Below are 22,404 nucleotides of genomic sequence, written 5' to 3'. Positions count from 1 at the left end.
ATTAAATGAAGAAACCACATTTAATCTAACTGTGAACTTGAACCAGTAAATTTTTTTCTCTGAAATGTAATTGTCTCTTTATTAAGAACAAACTTGTAATGGAAACGGGGTGTTTAGTCAAGTGCCTGAACAAGTTGGAAAAAAATTGCCAAAGCTTTGAATAAACAGCTATTGTTGTCTTTTTCTTTTTCTTCCTGCACATGTGCAGTCTATGAGTCTGATAGAGATTGGGAACCCTTCACAAAGCCTGGAGAACGTGTGTCGCTGGGCCTACTTGCAACAGAAACCTGACACTGGGCACGCGGAGTATCACGACCACGCGATCTTCCTCACGCGGCAGGATTTTGGTCCATCTGGCATGCAAGGTGAGATGCAGATCAGGTTTTGTTTTGCATTTGTATTTGTCGCTTAGCAAGGCAAGGCATGCAGAGTTTAATTGTGTATCTTTTGTTGACTTTTCATCAACATTTTCTTTCCCCAGGAGCTCTGCGTAGGGCCATTTTCAGTTGTAACTGCTTCACTTATTGTTTTATCCTTTCTTACTGGTGGGATTATTTATTGGATCACTTCCTTGCTGTTGATGAAGCCAAGAAAATGGGATGTGTATGTAAAGAGTCCTGAAAACACCCAAATATTAAAAAATAGGTTTTGTAAATTAAGGAGTCTCTGAAGTTGATGCCGTGTTCCAGCAGGATTGCCAAGAAATATCATTATGAAGAAGGCTGGAACAAGCAGGGCCAAGTGCTGTCCACTTTTTCCTTTTTTCAGGGCTCTGCCTGATTGGGTTTGTTCACTGGAGAGGATAAATCTGAGAGCTGCCCCGTGCCTTTTGGGCTGGCCAGACCTGCTGTCAGCACAGCAGCATGAGGTGTCCTTTTCCCCTGGTGCTTCATGCACTTAAGAGAAGACAATTGTAGGATGGTCCTAGAGGTAACAGCAGTTTTCTTGGTGAGCCAGGAATATAGTTCTAATTTGTTCAGCAGGCTGTTTTCATCTGTTTCATTGATGAGGGAGCACACTATTAAATGTCCGGGGCAGAGGTCTCTTGAGAGGACCACTTCAACTATATTTGTGTCACGACAGAAGACATCTGTTTGCTCAGAGCTTCTCACCACATTGCCTTTCCATACTTGTCCGTTTTCTGGAACGCTTGCTATTTCTCACAGGCTATGCTCCAGTCACTGGAATGTGTCATCCTGTTCGAAGCTGCACTCTCAACCATGAAGATGGTTTTTCATCTGCATTTGTGGTGGCTCATGAAACTGGACATGTGTGAGTAGAACCGTGGATATCTTGTGTCTAATCTGAAAACGTCTTTGGGACTGACAAACACCAATGACGTTGGAAAGATGCAACTTATGTTAAGAAACAATATTCAGGGTTAGCTCTGGCTTTAGGTCTCAGCTCTCTCAAAGCTTTCTTTATGATCTTAAGTAAGCTTTATATTTTGGTATTTTGAAATGGAAAAAAGAGCTAATAAAATATCTTCCAGGGCTGCTGTGAGAGTAGATTGAATGATGTATTATAGTCTCCTGATGGAAATGTAAAGTACTCATAATGATGAAATACGAACTCATTGAGTCAGTGGAATATATGATTCTTGAAAACAATCCATATTAAATAAGCACATAATCTGTATATGTTACTGCTGGTAAAGGACACAACACTGTATAGAAACGAGGTGTCAAGCACTGAGGTTACAATTCTTCTATCTCTCTCATATAAAAAAATACAATCCTTTTACTCATTGATGTGACTAGAACCAATGACCGGGCGGCAGCCGTTGCCAGCGCTTTGCTTTCTCCTGGAGTGTTGTAGTTTGCCTGTGTGCAGGGAACACCCACTGATTTCCCATTTTCTCTTTGGTAGAACAGCAGTTCCCAAAAGGCTCTTTCCAAACAGTTCTCATCTATTCTGCTTTCCCTAAGAAAGCCTGCAGGCCCTTTTCTCTTTGTTGTATCAGAATTATTAAGGGCTTTAAACAAAAAAGTGTCAAAGTTTATTGAAATCACTGTAAACATATCTTAATTAGACAGGGACATAGAATTGTTACCCAGACGGTATTTGATTCCAGAATTTTTGAATTAGGATTAAAAAGAATACACGGCCTTAAAAGAGATACCACTGAAGAATGTTTGTAATCCCTCAGATCACATTCAGCCCCAATCTGTTAATTTGGTTTAAATTATGGACAGCTATCGCCCACGTAAATCAAACAGTGCTTGTAAAGAAATGCAATATAAGATCCTAACAAAGGAAAGGAGAAAACATATTCATAATAAAGTAAAAAGAAATTTAAAAATACCTGTAACCTGGGTTAATTTTCTGGAAAGCACCCAACACTTGCCAGGCTGTTTCACATTTAAACAATGCAGGATTGCTACTGGGCAACAACAGCACCTGGTCTGAACTAGCTTTCAGTGTGGTGTCATTTTTTTTCTATGCAAAAGACTTGGCTACAATTGTAAATCGCTTCAAATTCAGCTAAGGTTGATTTTTTAGAAGTTAGATAAGCTCCTGAATAGCTCCAGATTGGAGAATGAATGATTTTCTGTTAATACTCCTGGAGAGTGGACTAGATCCTTAATCCAGAAATGGATCTGTTTAGCCATAGTAATTCACAAATGCGGATGTGCACAGAAGTCCAAAGAAGGCATTTTTAGTCTATTTTGAAAGTGGATTAAGCTAATCATGTGAAACTGCTCTCAAGGGTCAATGCTTCTACGTGGGAACTACTACAGACTAGCTCTTTAGCTTCAGCCTCACCCTGTCTTATTTCTCATGGCTTTGCTCGTGTGGACAAGGGTCGTGGGACTTAAGAAGCTTGTTGCGGTCAACTGCTGATGACATTTGGGAGGTACAAGCCCTTGGGCACTCAGGGTACACCTGCGATGTAACTGTGCTGGCTTTCTCCTGTGCGGGGCAGTTTAGGCATGGAGCACGACGGCCAAGGGAACAGATGTGGGGATGAAGTCCGCCTGGGGAGCATCATGGCGCCCCTCGTGCAAGCTGCGTTTCATCGCTTCCACTGGTCTCGTTGCAGCCAGCAAGAGCTGAATCGGTATCTCCAGTGAGTAGCTGTTAAGCAGCCTCTTTTCTTTGATTAGGAAGCATGTAGGAACAATTCTGCATCTAGCGTTTGTGCTTTATCCTTTTGTTAATTACTGAAATGGGGTTGAATAAAGCAAACGAAGAATCCCACCCACCCTATTGGGAATGAGATGCCTTCCCATCAATTGTAAATTATAATGCAAGTTCTCAATTAGTTTGAGCTCAGTCCATTTTAAATTGTTCTCCTTTCATTTACATCTCTTCATTTTCTGAACACTGATAGTATATATGCTGTCCTCTCAGGGCTTATGAGAAGACACTATTATGAATCTTATTGCTCACTTCCCTCCCTCCCTAACGTAACCTCTAGCTGGAGGAGTGTTCTGCTACCCAGCAGTCTCACATCTATCTTGCAGATAGCAAATTTGGTTTCAAGGGCCATTTGTTGCTTATGCTGCCTGTCAATGATAAGATGGTGCTGCCTAAAGAGGAAACCCTGGCCTTTAAGTGCTCAGGGCTTTTCTTGACTTCAATAGATATCTAAAGAAAAAGTGTGGTGCTAGAATTAATCCTTCAGTTGTTACTTTTCCCTTAAGTACCCTAAATGCTATTGAATACATCTCCATCCATGCTCCTTGCATTCTCTTTGAACCTGACACTTTGGGTACTAGACCCGTGCTGGAGTTCCCTGACAAACTCTGCTGTTTATGACCAAGTCCCCATATGGAAAAATATGGGGAAACTACTAAGATACCTAGCAAAACCTGAAAATGAGTAGGAAAAAATGCAGCCAAATACATGAAGTAAACATGAGTCAGTCTTTTTTGTCAGTATTTTTATTATCTTAGAGATCTTAGGCAAGGCAATAAGGAATAAAAACATTGTGAGGGAAACATGACTGTTTCAATTAGCAAGATCCTTCAGACCTTTAGCCATTAAATAAAAATCATCTGGTGCAGAGGGCTGCTTTACATTCTTTTAAATACAGCTATTTTTAAATATCTTATAACAAAGCAGAATAATGGTTTGCTTTGAAGTAGATCTAACCAAAATTCTGCTTTCAGCTATTGGTATCTTCAAGGCAACCTAAATGGTTGCAAGAATAGACTGGTGTATGGTGTCCTCATGTCTTTTAAATAACTCAGAGACATTTTGGAGATAGTCAGCCATGTTGGTCTTGTGAATTAACCACTGATTACGCTGTGTTAACCATTCAGTGCTATTAACATCAACCCTCTGTCCTCCACGTGACTCAGGTGTGATTCCAGTACGTTATGTCCTCACAACTTAGAAGAAGGAGAGGAGAAACTCCCATACTCATCGCAGGAAGGAAACTTTGTACAAAGTATGGATGGAGCTGAGAGTTGTCAGGAGAAACACAGAGAGGGAACAAACTTGAGCATTTAAAGCAGGCAGGAAAGTACATGTTTGTAAATGCACTGCTGTTTCTCAGTAAGGACACAGGAAAACTGCAAGCTTAGTGGTAATCTCAGATGGTTGCCCTGGCCTCTGCTTCTAAAACTTCACTTGAAAGACAGTTGCAGGCAGCAAGAAATTTCACAAATGGAAAATTAATTAAACTTTCTTTTCTTCTTGGTCTCATGTGGATTCTTCCTTTGATTCCTTTCACATAAGGACCCTGGAGACTGACAGGAATTTACCTGCAAGCTAAATGGAAATTACAATGGAAGGGCTTCAGAAAAAAAATATAGAATCCATTAAAGTTGGATACGACATGATAAAGTTAATTTGAGCTTAATTGCAATATTAGCTGCTCTTCACGACCAGCATCTGAGAAATCGTAGGTTCTGTTTTGTTTGGAACAAAAAGGCAATGAAACCACAAACACTGTGCAAGTCTCATAGCCCCATCTGTTACTGTAATTTTTGCCTGTTGCAGTTCCTATGATTGTCTGCGTGATGATCCCTTCGAACACGACTGGCCTTCCCTTCCACAGCTGCCAGGAATTCACTACTCCATGAATGAGCAGTGCCGTTTTGATTTTGGTTTGGGGTACATGATGTGCACAGCTGTGAGTACTTAAGTTTGGCTTCTGCTCTTTCTCATCCAGGAGTGTTGTAAGTGTCTCTGAAATGTCCTTAATGAGGACAGTGTAGTGAAGCCCACAAGGAAAGACGTGCCCACTGAGCTGTAAGCAAGGAACAACAACTGAAGTATCTCTGTCTTTTTTCTTTAAACTGGAGTTACAGAAATAATTCTGTAGTTTCATAAATAGTTGTAGACTTCAAGCAAACAAACTTGCTGCATTATTGAGCCTCCTCTTGCTGGCAGATAGTTATTCTGCTACAAAACTGCCAGCCAGATGTGAAAGAGGTGGATTTGGTGGCACATCTTGTTGTGCTAACAAAGGGCAGTATGTTTTTATGATCCAATTTTATGGAAAGTGTGATGCATTTTGATGCCTAGCATGAGAAAATAAGTGTGGCAGCAAGCAGAGCAACTCGCAAGGACTTTTGATGACATTGTGGACTTTCTTGTACCAGGAAAACAAGAGACAAAATCTAAATGTGAAGCAAGGCAAGATTAGCCAATTCTCAGTGGATTGGCCTCCGAAAGCAGAGTCTTCTGCAGCAGGGCTGTGCCTCCCTCCTCCAGCTCCTCAAGTAGGACAAAATATTAAATGGAAAGAAGGTGTTTTCAGCTGGTTGTGGCAGCTGCTAACACATAACACTTCTGCTTTTCATTCCCATCTGCGGGAATATGTATGCCAAGTGGTGTCTCTGCATAATGGATGAGAACCTTTAAGTATCAGCTGTGGTATGTGTCTTGACACAATTCCCACTGATGCTGCCTTGGAAGAATGTCCCAGCCAAGGAGGGTCTTTTCTTACAGCCATTCTCCAGAGCCTGGGGACAGAGACTTTCTGTTCTTCTTTGTTCAGAATACCCAAAAGCATGTCCAGACATCATGTTTTAGTGTATTGTGTGGTGGGTGGTTCTCATCTTCTCCTATACAAGCTCTTCTATTGTAGGTAAAATGCCAATTTATTCATTGAATCAGGACCCCGAACTCAAATTTCCATCCTCCTAAAGAGGTGATTGCAACAGCTGAGCTACATACAGTCTGAGCAGCTCGTTTCCTTCTCCCATGATTTTTTGTTTTGTTTGCCAAATGAAGCAACAGGATTTGGAGAAGCTGTGAGAAAAGGCAGTGTGTGTCTTACTGTCTGGGGGAACTGATTTCCCCAATGCCCAGTCTGCCTTTGGTCACTAGTGTAAAACCATTTTTGCCCAACTTTGTTCCATCGAATGCAGGTGGCATCTCACTTCAGAGTCACTGATGATTCTGTATGAAAGCTCAGATATGCTCAATCCACAGACACCAGAGTGTTTCTCAGGAATCAGTGATGACAGCTGGCATTTTACAACTAGGAAAGGGAAACCCCCACCATGCTGCAGCTTCTATTGCAGTTTCCAGAGGGAGCGCTCTCAATGCGATGTCCATTCTGATTTTTCTTGTGTTTCAGTTCCGTACGTTTGATCCCTGCAAACAGCTGTGGTGTAGCCACCCCGAGAACCCCTACTTCTGCAAAACAAAGAAAGGGCCTCCGCTGGACGGGACCATGTGTGCACCAGGAAAGGTGAGTGTGGGTGCTGCGTGTACCTGGCACGCTCAACGTAGTTCACACGTGTTTCTGTGCAGCTGGGGATGTTCCCCTTAAAATCAAGGGGAACAAGCGAAGAACCTATCCTGAGGACCTGAAGTCTGCTGAGGTGTGGGGCGAACTCGTGCATGCAAGTAATGCTGTTGAGCAGCGTGATGGGAGGAGGCATGGGCCAGGGCTGGCGTGTCCTGCATGGCAGCTGTGTGACCATCAAACCCTGTCTCAGGAGGTCATGGAAGTAGCTGCAGATTGCTCTGTGCTTCTTCACAAGTCTTTGTGGCAGAACCAAAATGGGAAATTTCCACTCACCTGTGACTTTTGTGAGGTTGGGAAGGGTGGGGGTTGTGTTTGTGTCGGTGATGCTGGTAGTGAAGCTGACTGGCCTCCTCAGTGCGGGAGGTGCAGAGAGCAGTGTGGTCCCAGAGGTGACAGCCAAGCTAAGGCTGCTGTGGCTGCCCTGAGGGAAAGGATGGATGTGGGATGGAGAGCCAACATGCCAGCGCAGCAGGACTTTGAGGAGAGAAGGGCAGATTTGTGGAGGTGGATTTGCTGGCTTGATGAGAGTCAAGGGAAGCCTGAGGAACTGTGGAGGGAAGGTGTGAGGTGGCAATGGTTCAGACAGCTCGACCCTCAGCCACCATGCTGGACCTGCTCCACGTCTCAGTTATCCTTCTGTGGATGTCACACCTGTGGCTCATAGTGGATCTGAACTCCAAGTCCTTGAAGTCTGCTGAAAAAGTCTGGCTTCCCTGGGCTTTGGATGCAGTGACTGAGGGGGAGAGGAAAGATGTCGCTACTTGGCAAGATCTTTTGTAAAACCCAGTGGATGACATCATTATGCGATTAAAATGAACCGTATTAGCAGCTGCTGTTCTGTTTTGACAATGTCTTTTTTTATGAAAACGTAATGTAATGCTAAATCTAATTCCCTAGCAAGTCATGCTCTATATAAACAACTCCCTTCTGGTTTTCCCTTCTTTAGATTATTGCTGTTGTAGCAGCTTTACTTCTTGTTTTTTAAAAAAAATAATTAAATTAGAATCCAGCGTCTTAGAGATTTTGTTTGGATTTGCTGTTCTATATCTTGATTTTTGCCTTAAAAATATTTGTGAAACCTCCAGAAGAATACCTTTATATTCCATTTTGTTGCATCACCCTCTTCCTCAAGCCATTCATTCATATTAGTATTTGAACAGAAATGAGAAGAAACAAAGAACTTGTAAGCATACAGTTAAGGATCTGTCAGTGCTTCCATTATAAACAGTTTGTCAGGATGTTATGCAACTCAGCTGTAAAAATTTTCTCTGGACTGGAACTTGGGATCCAAGGCTTCAGCAAACTGTGCAGACAGCCAGGCTTTTTAGTTCAGTGGAGATGCAAGACAGTACGTGCACATTCTGAAGTTTCAGTAGATGATAGGACTATGACTGTTTTATTCCCGAGGAGTAGCCTTGTCCCAGTTTTTGATAAATAAACTTACTGTAGCCTTCCAGGAGAACCTGAGAAAATGATAGAAAATGAAAACTATTTTGTTAGATAAGGCTCAGCAGTCTGAGCTAAACATTTCCTTTCAAATAGCACGAGTTATGAAGGTTATACAGCTGACTTTGTATGTCTGAGCTCAGCATTTGACCAGCGTGTTTATTAGTTGTTGGTATTTTTAATACAGGCACATCAGATCAGTGTTTTTCCATCTGTTCCTTTCCTTTTCATCCCTGCCTTTGATCTGGCCTTCCTCTGTTCGCTCCCTTCATCGATTTGGACAATACCAGAGGCTCTTACCTGAAAGGATGGGGACTGTAAAATGCGTCTGTTGCCCAAAGCTGGGATCGGTTGCAGTGTGGCAGCCTCTTTAAGATACATCTCCCATGATACCTCATCAGCACATGAAGAAGAGGAAAATAACTTCAAACTTAATCCACTATTTTCTTTGGAATAATGCCAGAAAAGAAAAGAACAGAAACATAAGCAATCGAAGATGCCGATTCAAAAAGATCCATTTGTTTCTCTCTTTAGAGACTTGCAGTTTTCATGATTTCATACCACTAATTCCCAGGGCCTATTTTAAGCTCAAACCAATCACAACACTGCTGATGTGTCACAGAAACATCCTGGCGTGGCAGCAGCTGAGGGGACCGCGTGCCAGAAATGAAAGCGATGTTCGGGAGGCCGACACGGCGTATGGTGCATAGACGTTCTCACCTAAGCCTGGTGTTCGGATAGCTGGTAATGGGTCCCCTCACTCTCCCAAACTGAGCAGATGCTGCTGAGGAGAATCTAGCCCAGCTGCCTCCTCCCTCGCTGTCATCAAGGGGCAAGGACACCTATGGGAGACGCAAGACCCATGGCACAGCAAGCACGCTGCCACGGGCCGTGTCTCTGCACACTCAGGCTGCGCCTCGGACCGAGGCTCTGACCCTTAGAACGGGAAGGAAGATCAGACTTTCTAATGCTGTCTGTATGTGTGTATGTATACACATGTATAGATGTATATTTAAGTAAATATATGTAAATGTATGTAAGCTTTTCTGTGCCTGTGGTTATTTGAAACAAGTTTCCAGAAGAGTGAGGTTCTGCCGTTTCAAAAACTTTTTAATAAGTCTCCTTGTGCAAATGGAGCCATTGAACAACCATTATGTTAGTTGGCAGCAAACTGATCATTTGCTGAGTTTAGGGATAGAAAAATAAAATATTCTCTTGGAGCTTCCCAGCTAGAGAAGAAAACTGTTGTTTTGATAGAAACCTAAAGGAAAGAGAATATTTTGTATTGCTCCCAGCCTGAATATTTTAAAGCTAGATTGAGTTTTCAGTAGCAAGCAGGAAGATCCTGTCAATTTTTTGATGCTTCAATGATGCAGCAACTTGCAATTACTTTTGTGACTGAATGGTCACATTAACTTCCATGAAATAACTCCGGTGTGTGAAGTTAAGCACATGGAGGGTTGGAGTCTTGATGTGAAGTCAAAGACACTCCATAAATTGCTATAGTGAACCATGCAGATGAGGCAGAACTGTGCAAAGCTTAACCCTGCGTAGCATTCTGTGGATTAAGAGAAAACATATGCTTTCAGCTGATAATTTATTTACTTGTATACAGTTCTGTCAGCTCCACTGTTAGGCTCCAGCTTCTGAAGCCCAGGCAGCCTTCAGAAACGTATCGCTAGTTTTTGTTGTCCCATTTTTTTAAACTATTACTCTTCTGGGGAGACATTTATATTGGCTGAAGTAGCTAACTGCTCTCCACAGGATAGAAATAAAGCGTGAAGCCATTCATGCAAGATCTCATGCTCAAGTCCGTCTGCTTGCTGCAGTGACTAGCACAAAGGTTTGCACCACCTGAGTCTCCTTTGATTTTTTTCTTGGAGAGAGGCATGAGCCTGGTACCTGCCCCTGCCAACCAAGCTGATGTTACTCTTGGATTTGGTTTATGTGCCAAGGATCCAGCACAAACCTGGCAGGTCTGCTCTTTGCTTGCACCATGCTAATGAGATGATCTGAGTCAAACTTGGAATGATTTTTTAGTCTGTCAGGAAAGGAAGGGAATGATCAAATATTGAAATAAATAGATATTATTGAGAAGAAAAATGGACCAAGAAGAAAGGTTTCTGAAAACAGTAAAGTGTACTCAAAGCAATCCAGATAATTTCCCACTGAGAAAGCTGACCTCAGCTTCTCTCAGAGACAGATGGGTAAGTGTATGCTGTGTTAGTCACCACAGAAACAGTGAGAATACTTGATTCTCCACTGAAGAAACTTTTACTGGCTCAGGGTAGACTTCAGAGTTGGAGCTTTCAGTTTATCTCTTGCAACTAATTATTCTTAAACAGATGGAGCGGAGCAGGCCAGCCTGCAAGTGATGGGAAATACAAATAAATAAGTAACCTTCTCCTGACAGGATCTCTGGAGAGCGGGGAGAGCTGAGGGCCACCAGCCGTGATGCAGTACAAGGGGTTACCTGGTAGATAACTGGGGTGCCAAGTGAGGAGATAGGGGAGTTGCCAGTTGCTGCCCGATACAAAATAGGTAGAGATACCCATGGAAGATCTGCAAGTCTTTTCTTGAAAAATTAACTTGCAGATGCGTTAAGCCCACAGGAACACTAGCTGTTTTTTTGGCATGCAGAGCAGTTGTTTCAAAGAACTGCTGAAAACAGCAGTGGAATGTTTTACTGCAAGAGATTTAAGTTTCCTCTCCTGGAAATTGCACTTGTTTTGGACTGTCCTGTTTGCCAGAAAAATAGGCGAGACTGCAAGAAGTCATCTTGTCTTCCACTAAGAAAACAATTTGCATTTACCCACGGGTGTTTTTTTTCTTATTTAAAAAAGAATAATTGTTTTAATATGCTTCTCTCTTTAAATGAACCCCCTTGTTTATGAAGGCAATAGTGGTTGGAACTGGCTCTTTTCCACCTCATTATGTAGTTAATGTAGTAGCAATAGGAAGGGCTGGCTCTGGCTTCCTTTATTACACCGGAGAGTGCTCCATCTCTGGTTTTACCTTCTCACACATTTTCTTGCATGGGTCTGCACAGAGTAGGACTTCGTTGTGAATCATTTTGTTTTATGTAGGCTCCTTTCTTTTAATCTACAAACAAAAAGGCAGAGCTGGGGATGACTCATTTTACACAAATGCTTGTCTCCTGATAGCTCTGCCTCAGCTTCCCGACAATCGGCGTATGACCAGCTCCTCCAGTAAGTCAGTGCTGCTCTTTCCTTTACGCAGAGAAGTCAATAACACTTTTCCATGTTTGCCTTCCAGTCCAGTGACCAGTCATAGTATCAAACAGGTGGTTTGTTACTGGTTGGTGCAAACCCAAATCCCCCTGTTACTGCCTAAAACAGGGAAAAGAGACTGGAAAACACAACATCACATGTCCCTCCCTCTCCTCTGCGGAGTCCAAGCACTGGATCCTGGATCATTGCATAATGAACATATGCTACGTGGCTCTTGAAACAGATTCAGAGATTGCTGTGGAACTTACACCTGAGGGATGCAGAACCCTGATAAAAGGATGTATAAGCAAGCACAGATCAGGAGCTGTCATATCTCATCTGCTTCCAAGACCAGCTGAAATTTGTATTGACAAGCTGATGTGTTGCCAGCTTCCCCTGCATCTCTGAATGGTCCCATTGCTACACAGAGCCCGATGACTCAAACTGTTCATTCAAACAAACCTCTCTAAAGCCATAAGTAAACAGTCCCTGAAGGGTACAGCGCTGAGCTTCAAAACCAGAGAAAGTAAAGGACATATTAGCATTTTGCATTTCTCTCATGCTTTGCTGAATTATCTCTGGTTCTGTCAAACGCTAAGAAAAATCTGCTTGTTACAGCTCCAGAGCAGGACTGGTATAACTGGCTTTGTGCTAACTCATCTATTTCGTAGGTTTTGACTTCGAATATTTGAAGTCATGAGAAAGAATAAATAGCTGAAGCTTAATTTCTACTCTTTTCTACTCCTTGTCCAACCAAATCAGCACCAAAATAAATTACATGAATAAAGAGCCAGTCATTGAGCAGATTAGCAAATCAGTAAGCTGTGTCTTGTCACCATTTTACTAATGATGCTCTCTTTAAATTCAGCATTATTAATGATTATCCATCACTTTTAAATTTGTCTTCCAGATCACTAATCGCTCTATGCTTAAGAACGCTCTCCTGTTATATATCTTCTGATTTTGTTTTTGCTGGCAGCATGCATTTAGCCATATGCTTGGCTTGTGCTGCCTGCCAAATTCCTGCGTTCCAGGGCTTGTTAAGCTGTGTAAAATGTTGTTGTTGACTTGAATGTTAAGGAAAGTAAGTGACTGATTGCACTTGTTGTTATAGCCATCTGTGTGCCTGAGCCAGAGCTCTTATCCCGACAGTAACCGTTAACGCAGACAAACTGCAACAGTCTAATGCAAAGGCATTTCTTGGGCTGGAAATATTTTCCAGCACCCACACTTCATCAGTAGACTTTTATGAAAGGAGAAATAGTATGAGAAAGGGCCAGAATCTGTGATCCTTGAGAAGAATTCATCCTGACTTCAGCTAAGAAAGAATGCCTTGATTAGGGACTGAAGAATCTGGTGGAAAGGCATTGGCAGGTTTCTTTAACGAGAGGAGACAGTAGGGAGTGTCAGTACTGAAGCTATGAAGGCTCTTACAGAAATGTGTAAATACCTTATAGGTCTGGGGAATGTAGGAAATTATGTGTTTCAATCTCTGAAGAATGACTGTATTAAAAATCAGGTAAAAGAAAAGAGAAAGCCTTGTGTAGGGCGTGATTAATTGCGCAGAAATGGAACTGTCCAGGGCTGCTCTCTAATGAACACTTCCTCATATTTTGGTCAGGTTTACTATGAGATCTCCAGGGAAACTGAAAGAGTTCTTTATTTAACAGCGCTAACGTCTAAAATGTGGGCTGCCTTTAATTTCACGCCACTTCGTTGATCACATTTATTGCAGGAGTGCGTATGCTGAGTTCGGAGCTGCTGGGGAGGACAGTGCTGCAGCAGGAGCGCTCACAGGGATGCCTGAAGTGGCTGCATGCCATGGCAAAGGCAGAATTGCACCTTTAGCCTCCATGATTCTGCCATTGCCCTTAAATTAATCCGTATTTGTTGTGTTAAAATCACCGCTGCTGACACGTGATGAAGGAACGTTAATGCTGAGAGCAGTTTAACAAGTTTGGTAGGCTTGCATTCTGCAAGTGTATATGTGCATACCTAACATGCATAAGTTTATAAAATCTGAGTGAGCTTGGGATCATGGGCACGATCTAACACTGAGTCTCACTACTTTCTGCTGGAGAGGCAAAAAGATATCCGGAATTTGTGCCTAAAATGAAATCTGTTGTACCACAGCTTCTCATATGATGTAATTTAATCATCTAATCATTTTGACATCTAATTTTCTCTTTTAGCATTGCTTTAAAGGTCACTGCATCTGGCTAACACCGGACATCCTGAAGCAGGATGGACACTGGGGGGCATGGAGTAAGTTTGGCTCTTGTTCTCGCACCTGTGGCACTGGGGTGAAGTACAGGACACGGCAGTGTGACAACCCGCAGTAAGTCAACATACACCCATATGTTTTTCTGATGTGGAGCAAATGAATGGTGAGAATCCTTGCTAAATTACTAGTGCAATAATGCAGTAATGGATGTTGAGCGGTGCTTGTTAAATCTGACCTATAGCATATGTTGTCAGAAATTCTACTTTTGGCCCTTCACAAGTCATGAATCATCTTTATTTCTCAGTTTATCCATCCATTAAGCTGGTTATGCAGCTACAAGGATCTTGAAAATGCTATTACACTACTGCATAAAGCATAAGTAAAAGTTTAGAGCCCTATATATGTCTTGTTTTATTATGTGCGTATGAAATAATGGCAATGATTTGCTGGATTTTTTTTTTTTTAAAGCATATAGCTTTATAGAATATTTGTTGAATCCACCTTTTAGGATATTTCAACAAGAAGGTCTTGAAATATTTTCGAACTCTTTTCCTTCCAAGTTGGAACAAAGCTCCAGAGATCAGAACCTTCCCCAAAGTTAATTTTAGTAATATTGAATTGTTTTGCTTCAGTAACTAGATAATGTAGAATGACTTAATTTCAATGGCATTGCAAGTATAATGTATTTGATATAGATTGGTACGTACAAACGATATGAAATGTGTAAGTATTGCTGTCTTATTGTGATATCATCAAATGTCAAGATCCTAACAGTGAGAACAGGAACAATTGTCAGAATTAAATGACTTTACCAGACAGAATATTTTTAACTTTCTCGGTTTGTGCTGATAAAGTGATTTAATTTCTAGTGTTAAAAATTATAGAATCAGTGGTTAAAAAAACAAAAAACCACCAAGTTTTATGAAGCAGCATTTTCTAATGGAACTTGTTCTGTTAACAAAAAATTTACTAGTTCTTGTTTTAGCCTGTGTTACAATGGCAACATGAAAGTGACCTTTTTAACTGTGGGCAAAGTTTTAGTTGTAAAATCTATTTTCATGTAGGAAAAGCCTAATGTACTACTGAAAATATTTTCTCTGTTTCCTGGAAGAGGGTGCAGACCCAGCTATAACTCCTGAGCTCAGTGTTGCCGGATCCGACAGCGATCTGAGGCATGTCTGCCAGGGGATGCTGCACTGAGCTGGGCTGCTTCTGAGTTTGCTGCTGGCTTAGGGGGGAATGTGAATGGGTCTCTTCAGCAGGTTGTGCTTTCCTTTCCTGGGCTGCACCGAGAAAATGGCTTTTCTTGCCTTTATCAAGTGGTTTGAGGCTCTACTTGCAGAAATTGCTTTTGAAGAGATAAATAGTGACAGCAAGTTTTTAAAAGTAATACAGATTTTCCGTATCAGAAATACGTGACTGGCTTCATCAAGTGCCTAGTGACATGACTGGGAATTAAATTACTCCTCAGAGGATTTGATAGACGCTTGATTCATGCATTAATGGCAAAACTAACCACGAGTGTCTCTCCCCTCCACAGTCCTGCCAACGGAGGCCGCACATGCGTGGGGCCGAGCTACGAGTTCCAGCTGTGCAACACTCAGGACTGCCCCAAGGACTTTGAAGATTTCAGAGAGGAGCAGTGCCGGCAGTGGGATCCTTATTTTGAGTACCAGAACATGAAACACCACTGGCTCCCCTATGAACATGTTGATGGTGAGTGGTCCCTTTTTCCTGTGAAAAGTAAAAGCAGTTGCAAACATGAATAAAAATGATATAAGGAGGGGTAAAACTTCTAGGAAAATCATACCTCACAGATCTGTTATGAGTTGTTTGGAGGGATCAGTGAGTATCAGTGTATGAGTGATCCAATTCATATAATGTACTTGGATTTTCAAAAAGCTTTGGACCCTGTTCCCCTGTAACTGCTCTTAAATTATCATGAGATAAGAGGGAATGGGCTTGCATAGGGGTGGGTGTTCCACAAGGATGGGTGCTGGGAGCATGGATGCTGCTGAGCATGCATGGCAGTGAGCAGGGGAAGGGAGCGAATGAGGTAACAAAATCTGCTTGGGATACAAAATTACTCCAACTAATTAAAATAAGAAGGCCCACTGTGATTGCTGCAGAAGGACCTTGTGACACGAAGTGACTGTATGTGGCAAATGAAGTTTGGTGTTGAAAAATGCCAGTAATGGATATGGGGATAAAAAGTGGTAAGTGTGTACATGTGGACGGCTCTGTACACAAGGTGGGCTCTGCAGGGAGAGGTGTGGCAGCTGGGGATAGCTTTAGGAAAACATCAATTTGGTGACTGTCAAGAGCGGAATGGAAAATACCGATCTGCCTCCGTGTACCTGCACGGTGTGCCTGCGTTTTAAATACTCTGCCAATGCAGCTTTCAGATTGTGCCCATCTCACTGCTGCCCCGTGGCTAATAAACCCATGGTTGAAAAGCCCAAACAAAGCAAACATAAGCAATGGCTTCTGAATGAGGAGAGTTTAGATAACCTTGGATTTTCACTCTCCAAAAGCGATGATTTACATTAAAAAGATAGAGTTACAGAATTGTGACTGGCATGGAGAGACTGAACATGGAATGATTATCCAGTTTCTCATAACACAAGCCTCAGAACATCAAACAAAATTATCAGGTGGCAGATTTAAAACAAATAAGAGGAAGTACTTTTCCACACATAGATAATTAAACTGGAATTCATTGCTGCAGGAAATTGCAGAGGCCAGAAAGTTTTAAAGATTATTTAGAGAGGTTCTTGAAAGTCCCGTAATCCAGTAAAAGCTATTAAACCCAAGTTCCAGCCATGACTTAGGAAGTCCCCAAGCTGCAGTTTATGAGGAACTTGGAGAATATTCTGAGAAAAGTATCGGGTTTGTTCTTACGTCTTCCTGCAAACACTGCTGGTGCTGTCGGAGGCAGGTGTTGGGTTGGATCGGTGCTGAATCTGAACCAGCATGATCAGTCTGATGTTCTGGCATCTCAGCAGAGGTCACCTCTTAGAATAAAAATGTTCCTTTTCCCATTAATGCCTCTGCTTAACTGTCAGCTGGCTGACTGGGGCCACGACGGCTGTTGCCGTGCTATTGCCAAGTTGTATTGAAAACATGCTGAGAAGAGGTTTGACCAAACAAAAAGGCGGAGGGCAATGATTCTCGACTTGTTTGACAAGTGGTGAGGGCTGCTCGCTAGCTTTAGACCTGGTCACTTCATTTGAATGATGTATCCTTCAGGGCAGGGTTGGCCTGGCAAGGGGCCAGTACTGGGCACCTGGGCTGTCCTCAGCCGGACACCCATCTCTGGGAGGGAGAGGGTCACTTTGGGTGAACCATTCCGCATTCCGGTGAAAGGATGCTCTGCCAGGAGTTAACAGCAAATCCCTTGTAATTAATTTGCCTGACTTTCTTCTCAAACAGTTTGCAGGGTTCCCTCATTCTTTTCATGCCATCTTGTGCAGTCTGGGATTTTCAGATGTGCAGATGCAGCCTCACAGCTTAATTTCATGAAATAGCTTTGCTGGCAGAGGGAGAGGGGACGAACGCTGTGGCCCGCAGGACCTTTGCTTCTGCTTTAGCCTTTGGAGCAGTCTGCTGCAAAAACCACTGAAACTAATCAGATGTTTTTCTATTAAATTCAGTGGCTTCTGGGTGAGAAACCAGCTCACTGATGTCTGAGCACTGCTCACTGGGCACTGCTGGTTTCCCATATAACTATGGTATGACTGCAGCCACCTTTAGAATTACATTTACCTGTGCAAGGTTATTAGAGGGAACAGCTTTTGTGTGAGAACAAGGCTGGAGGGTGGCTTATGCTTGAACTCTAATGTATTTTAGAATCCCTTTTGTAAAGATAAGGCATATCAGTGACATACTTTGTGAAGATAATACAGTTGTGGCTCAAAAGTGACATTAAATCCATATACTTCACACACAGCTCAGCTGGACGTGTCTGACACATTGTGCATGTGATGGGGACAGAGAGGAGCATCTCATCCTGTGGCCAGAGAAAAGCCACCAAGCTGGGGTACACCCCAGTGTGTGCTTGAGCGCCCTCGTGCCACCTCGTGCCATGGCCTGTCTCTTGTTCCAGGCCCCCTGAGCATCCCATTTCGCAGCCTCTGCTTGGCTCACATCCCCCTGTGCCATGCATCTGCCAGGACACTATAGAGACATTGGCTGTTAGCTCCCAGCCTCAGCTAAATGAGAAGGAAACACATGGGGAGCAGGGAACAGACAGGCACATGGTCACGTCCATGCTCCTGCACCTCTACCATGCCCAACACCAGTGAATAGAAAGAAAATAATTCTTTGCAATTAACAGGGTCCAATTTAACGGCACTTGCACATTTACTGTTCCCATGGACCAATGGGAAAAGAACCCTCTCTAAAATAAAGCCCTTGTACAGAGATGTTGGCACCCAGTCAGACCTTCTGGTATTTTCATTTCATCGCGTGTAGTGAATGTACGGTATGTGTGGGGTGGGTGTGGGTACATACCCAGGGGGTGTGTGCATACATGACTATGTCTTGTGCATGGCTAAATATTTCTAATGTATGCAAACACATCAGGTCTGCAATTATTGTGATCTTAATAGTCCCCTGTTAAGAATCTGCACTAAAAAAGTACCTGTTTTAATAGTCTAGACCCTACGTTTTTAGCCTGACATCTCTGTGCTGTTCAGGAGCAGTAACAAAGGTCTCTGATGTACCAATACCCGGTGGCCATGAGGACACCAACAGCAATAACAAGGACTTTATTAAAAGAGGGCAGAGGCCATGGAACTGCACAGCGGAAGAACGCAAAGGGCCTGTGAAGATTTATTTTAATTGAACTGCTATAGCAGAAAGGTCGTTGTTGTTTTAAAGGGTGGGAAAAGTGTCCCAACTTTTAATCACATTAAAATAGCAGAATCTTTATTTTTTTTCATCTAACAGAAAGTCCATCTACTCTTCACTGCCAAGGAAAGCATAGTGAATCCCATTACGGGGCTGGGGACAGCCAGAGAGATGGGTAAAATGAAATACACTGTCGGAATACAACTTTATTCAGCCACTGACTAGTCATTTCAGCTTTATTTTTTGTTCTTAGGTCTTTGGAACAGATTAGGAGAAAGAGGTATACTTGTCTGGCTGGTTGTGCATGTGTTAGCAATATTTTATTTTTTTTCCAAATCTCTTTGACATCTTACCTTGTTTAATGTTTTCAACTAACAAGCACAACAATGAGGGAGAATTAACTTTGTGTTTAGGAGGAAACGATATGGCCCAGCTGCCTCTGAAGACATTTTGGGTGCCAGATTCACTCGGTGCTGAGCAGCTGCTTTGAATGGCAAAATGACTTTTGCTTTTCTCAGATTTAAGTGCAGTGCAGGAGAAACTGATGCGGGCACCTGCATCTCTCGCAGGTAGTCACGTAGCATGCAGAAACCTCTGCCAGATTGCATCATCTGACACAGGATTAAATAGAGGCCCCCCCAGCAAAGTAAATGATCTGTTATTTTTAAGACTGTCTCCTAATGATGACATATGGATGCTTTATGATTCAGTAGTTTCCCAGTGATCACATAGCCTTTGAAAGGGGATAAGCATCGATCATTTATGTGGGTACCGTATTGCGTTCTGTGATGTATGCAAGGAAGAAGAGAGAGCCAGCGCTATTGAAAATGCTGTTCACAAAGTCAGTAACTAAACTGTCAGAGCTGAACACATACAATTTGGGTAATTTCATTTTTCAGCTAAGGAAAGGTGCCACCTGTATTGTGAATCAAAGGAAACAGGGGACGTGGTGTATATGAAAAGGATGGTACACGATGGGACCCGCTGCTCCTACAAAGACGCTTACAGCATCTGTGTGCGGGGAGACTGCTTGGTAAGCTTCTGATGGCTTGTTTCAGAGCTTAGTATTGTGAAAACAATTTAAATGGTACCTTGAGTGTTTCCAAGAATGACTAAGTATAATAACACTTTGGGCAATAAGGAGATTTCATTAGGATTATTGTCACAATATTATGTGTGATATTCACAGTTGCCATCACATTGCATGTGACTCAATTCCAACAGTGCCTACCTACACAAGTAGTATTTAATGCAGTATTTTAAGATGAACTATTACGATTAGCTTTCAATGAAAGCTTTTCCTGCTGAGGTTTAGTCGGGGTGGAATGTACGGTGAACTAGGAACATGCAGCAGCTTTCAAGGAAAGTGGTGTTAAGATATGGCTGACGTGCATTCTCTCAGTATTTGATCAAGCTATTTTTGAAAAATCAATGGCAGTTTCTCTAAGTTGGGATCTGCCGCAGGTCATCTTTCAATGGAACTAGCACTGGTGGAGGTGCTTATCCTCATATAGATGCCTGGATTCTCCTGGAATTTCAGCATCTGCTTTAAGATAAACTGAGGCTTAAGAGCTTTTCCTTAACCGTGCTGCTTTCCTTCAGTAAGAGGACCACTGATAAGCATAATATATAATCACCTGATTGACAGCTATTATAGGAATGGGAAGTATTATAAACCCTTTAGATGTTTATCTTCCAGGAAAATACTACAATTTGTACTTTGCTGAAGCGGAAGTCTGGGTTTTGATATCTGAAGTGAAGGCTCATTTGAATGAAAGTATGGATAAATGAGAATGATTTTTTTTTTCTCTTTTGTGCACAGAAAGTTGGGTGTGACAGGGTCATAGGGTCCACGAAGCAGGAAGATAAGTGTGGTGTTTGTGGAGGAGATAATTCCCACTGCAAAGTGGTGAAAGGAACATTTTCAAGGGTGCCAAAGAAACAAGGTTGGTGCACTCAGTGTGTTTTGTCCCAGGGCATTCAAGGTATTTTTGTTTGATCTCTTGTTTGATGGAAAGTATCAGAGCAATCACAAATCATTTACAGCATCACTAATTCCAATAAACTCTCTGGACTTTAAGATGTGTCTAGAATTTGAAAATAAGACTTTTGTCCAGTGGTCAGTTAAGTCTGCTGGTATCAGGTACTGTGCATGCATAGAGGAGGGCTTCAGTGCTCCATGTTGGAGAGCTACGGACTTAGTTGTGCTGCTGATGTCACTCAGCTGCTGTCTGAGTCACCGGAGTGCTGCAATAATATGTCACCATCACTCACTGTCAGACAGGAGCCTGCATGGTCTCTCTCTGTGGGTGTGAATGGCATTCAAAGCCCATTTTAGTCTGAAGCAGAGTCTTTTGTTGATACTTAAGGCATTTTTATTGTGACCCAAAGTCCTTTGTCCCTGTTATGTTCCATCACCTGGCTCAGAAATAGGGATGGGAGTGACACTGGATTGGATTAAGCTTGCTGTAATACATCCTGCTTTTAAAAAATTATCAAAAAACCTTAGACAGACTCTTTCTGTTCGTGCCATACTAACCAGTTACTATCTTTTCGAATACTACAATAAAGGGCACATAAAGATGTTTGAAATTCCTGTTGGCGCGAGACATTTACTTATACAGGAAACAGACACCACCAGTCATAATCTCGGTAAGTATGTAACAAGTAGGAAAGTTTTCAGTCAGAATATTTTTTTTCTGCTGTTTATTTTTGTCTCTGGAGCCTGACAATGTGTTTATGCATTCGTTTACCCATTATCCTCCCACACCACATACCTCCTTGAAGTCTGTTAAATAAGGAAACTTGTTTGGCAATTTGATTTCCCTGTGCTGTATTCCCTGGTGTCCTAGCCAGAAGGTCCCTGCATTGGCATGAACGTGCACGAAAGCTTCTGGAAGAGGAGCTGAATTACATTATGGGGTGCAATGCATTACCTTTGTGTGCATCTCTCGTAACGTGCTTCCTGTCCTCAGTCATTTCCCAGCTACATCCAAATCCATTTCAGATTCTGCCCCATGGCTAACAGTATTGACGCAAGGCTGCCCGATCAATCCCGCAGCTTAGAAAGTAATTGAAATCCGCTCCTTGCGGTGCCCTGTAATCAATGCAAAGCAGTGTCTCATAGGCTGTTATTAATTGGAAGTAAATTCATAGTGAATAGCCTGCTAATTGTATCGTGAGTCATCCCAACTTCCCACCGGCGAACGCTTCCCTTGCTGCTCGGTGCTGCCTGGCCCTGGGGATCAGGAGGGCGATCGCTTGCCGGGGCAGACCAGGTTTTTCTTTCAGCGTGGGGCAGGCGAAGCACAGGGGGCACGAACAGCTTGCTTTCTGTCGAGACCAGTGCTGAGGGAGCAGCGTGCTCGGGTAGCTGCTAGAGAGAGAAGGCAGTGAAAATCTGGTATTAAATAGCAAACAGTCCCTGCTTCTTCTAATGAGGGGAGCAAATTTTCCATCCTGGGAGAAAACCAAGAGTGCTAATACAAAGGTGGCTGAAGTCTGTCCAGGTGAAGGGTGGGGAGAACTGATGACAGTTGAACCAGAGGAATTGGGCACGGTGTGCAATGGCAGGTGCCTGCAAAGCAACAGGACCTTAAGCAGGGCTGTGTCGGTGTCAGGGCTGGATTTGAGCAGGAGAATTAATATGTTTTCTAGCATCTCTCTCTTGCTGTGGGGACCCGCTGGGGGTTAGCCTTTCTCTCACAGAGCAGTAACAGCCCCCTGAGCTTGTGAAAGAGCTGAGTAGCTGTGGGACCCCCACTGGCTCTCAAATTGGCTCAGATTCGGCCAGTGGATTCAGAAGTTGTTAGCTGGGAGCAGGCAGATGGATGCACGCGGTGCAGTCATGCTGGCCTCATTTCTCTGGCAAGGCAGGCTATGAAAAGGGAAAAAAAAGGACGATTGATGTTTCTGGAGCTGAGCAGGAAAGCACTGGGAGT

The 22,404-nt window shown here is 42.8% G+C and overlaps 1 protein-coding gene across 2 annotated transcripts in view; it reads left to right on the top strand.

The window, feature by feature from the left end:
* Positions 1-22,404, top strand: part of ADAMTS2 (ADAM metallopeptidase with thrombospondin type 1 motif 2) — a 260,988-nt gene that overhangs the window by 221,973 nt on the left and 16,611 nt on the right. For both annotated transcript variants that reach the window (XM_037397227.1, XM_037397228.1), the window contains 10 exons: positions 209-365; positions 1,167-1,272; positions 2,927-3,070; positions 4,951-5,083; positions 6,539-6,652; positions 13,581-13,726; positions 15,153-15,328; positions 19,363-19,496; positions 20,286-20,409; positions 21,035-21,115. In XM_037397227.1, the coding sequence (XP_037253124.1) occupies positions 209-365; positions 1,167-1,272; positions 2,927-3,070; positions 4,951-5,083; positions 6,539-6,652; positions 13,581-13,726; positions 15,153-15,328; positions 19,363-19,496; positions 20,286-20,409; positions 21,035-21,115 (1,315 nt within the window). The remainder of the gene's footprint in view (positions 1-208; positions 366-1,166; positions 1,273-2,926; positions 3,071-4,950; positions 5,084-6,538; positions 6,653-13,580; positions 13,727-15,152; positions 15,329-19,362; positions 19,497-20,285; positions 20,410-21,034; positions 21,116-22,404) is intronic.

The sequence above is a fragment of the Falco rusticolus genome, chromosome 8 (assembly GCF_015220075.1).
Source record: "Falco rusticolus isolate bFalRus1 chromosome 8, bFalRus1.pri, whole genome shotgun sequence".
Lineage (NCBI taxonomy): Eukaryota > Metazoa > Chordata > Aves > Falconiformes > Falconidae > Falco > Falco rusticolus.
The sequence above is the reverse complement of the archived record's forward strand: the minus strand, read 5'-3'. Positions and strand labels throughout refer to the sequence as shown.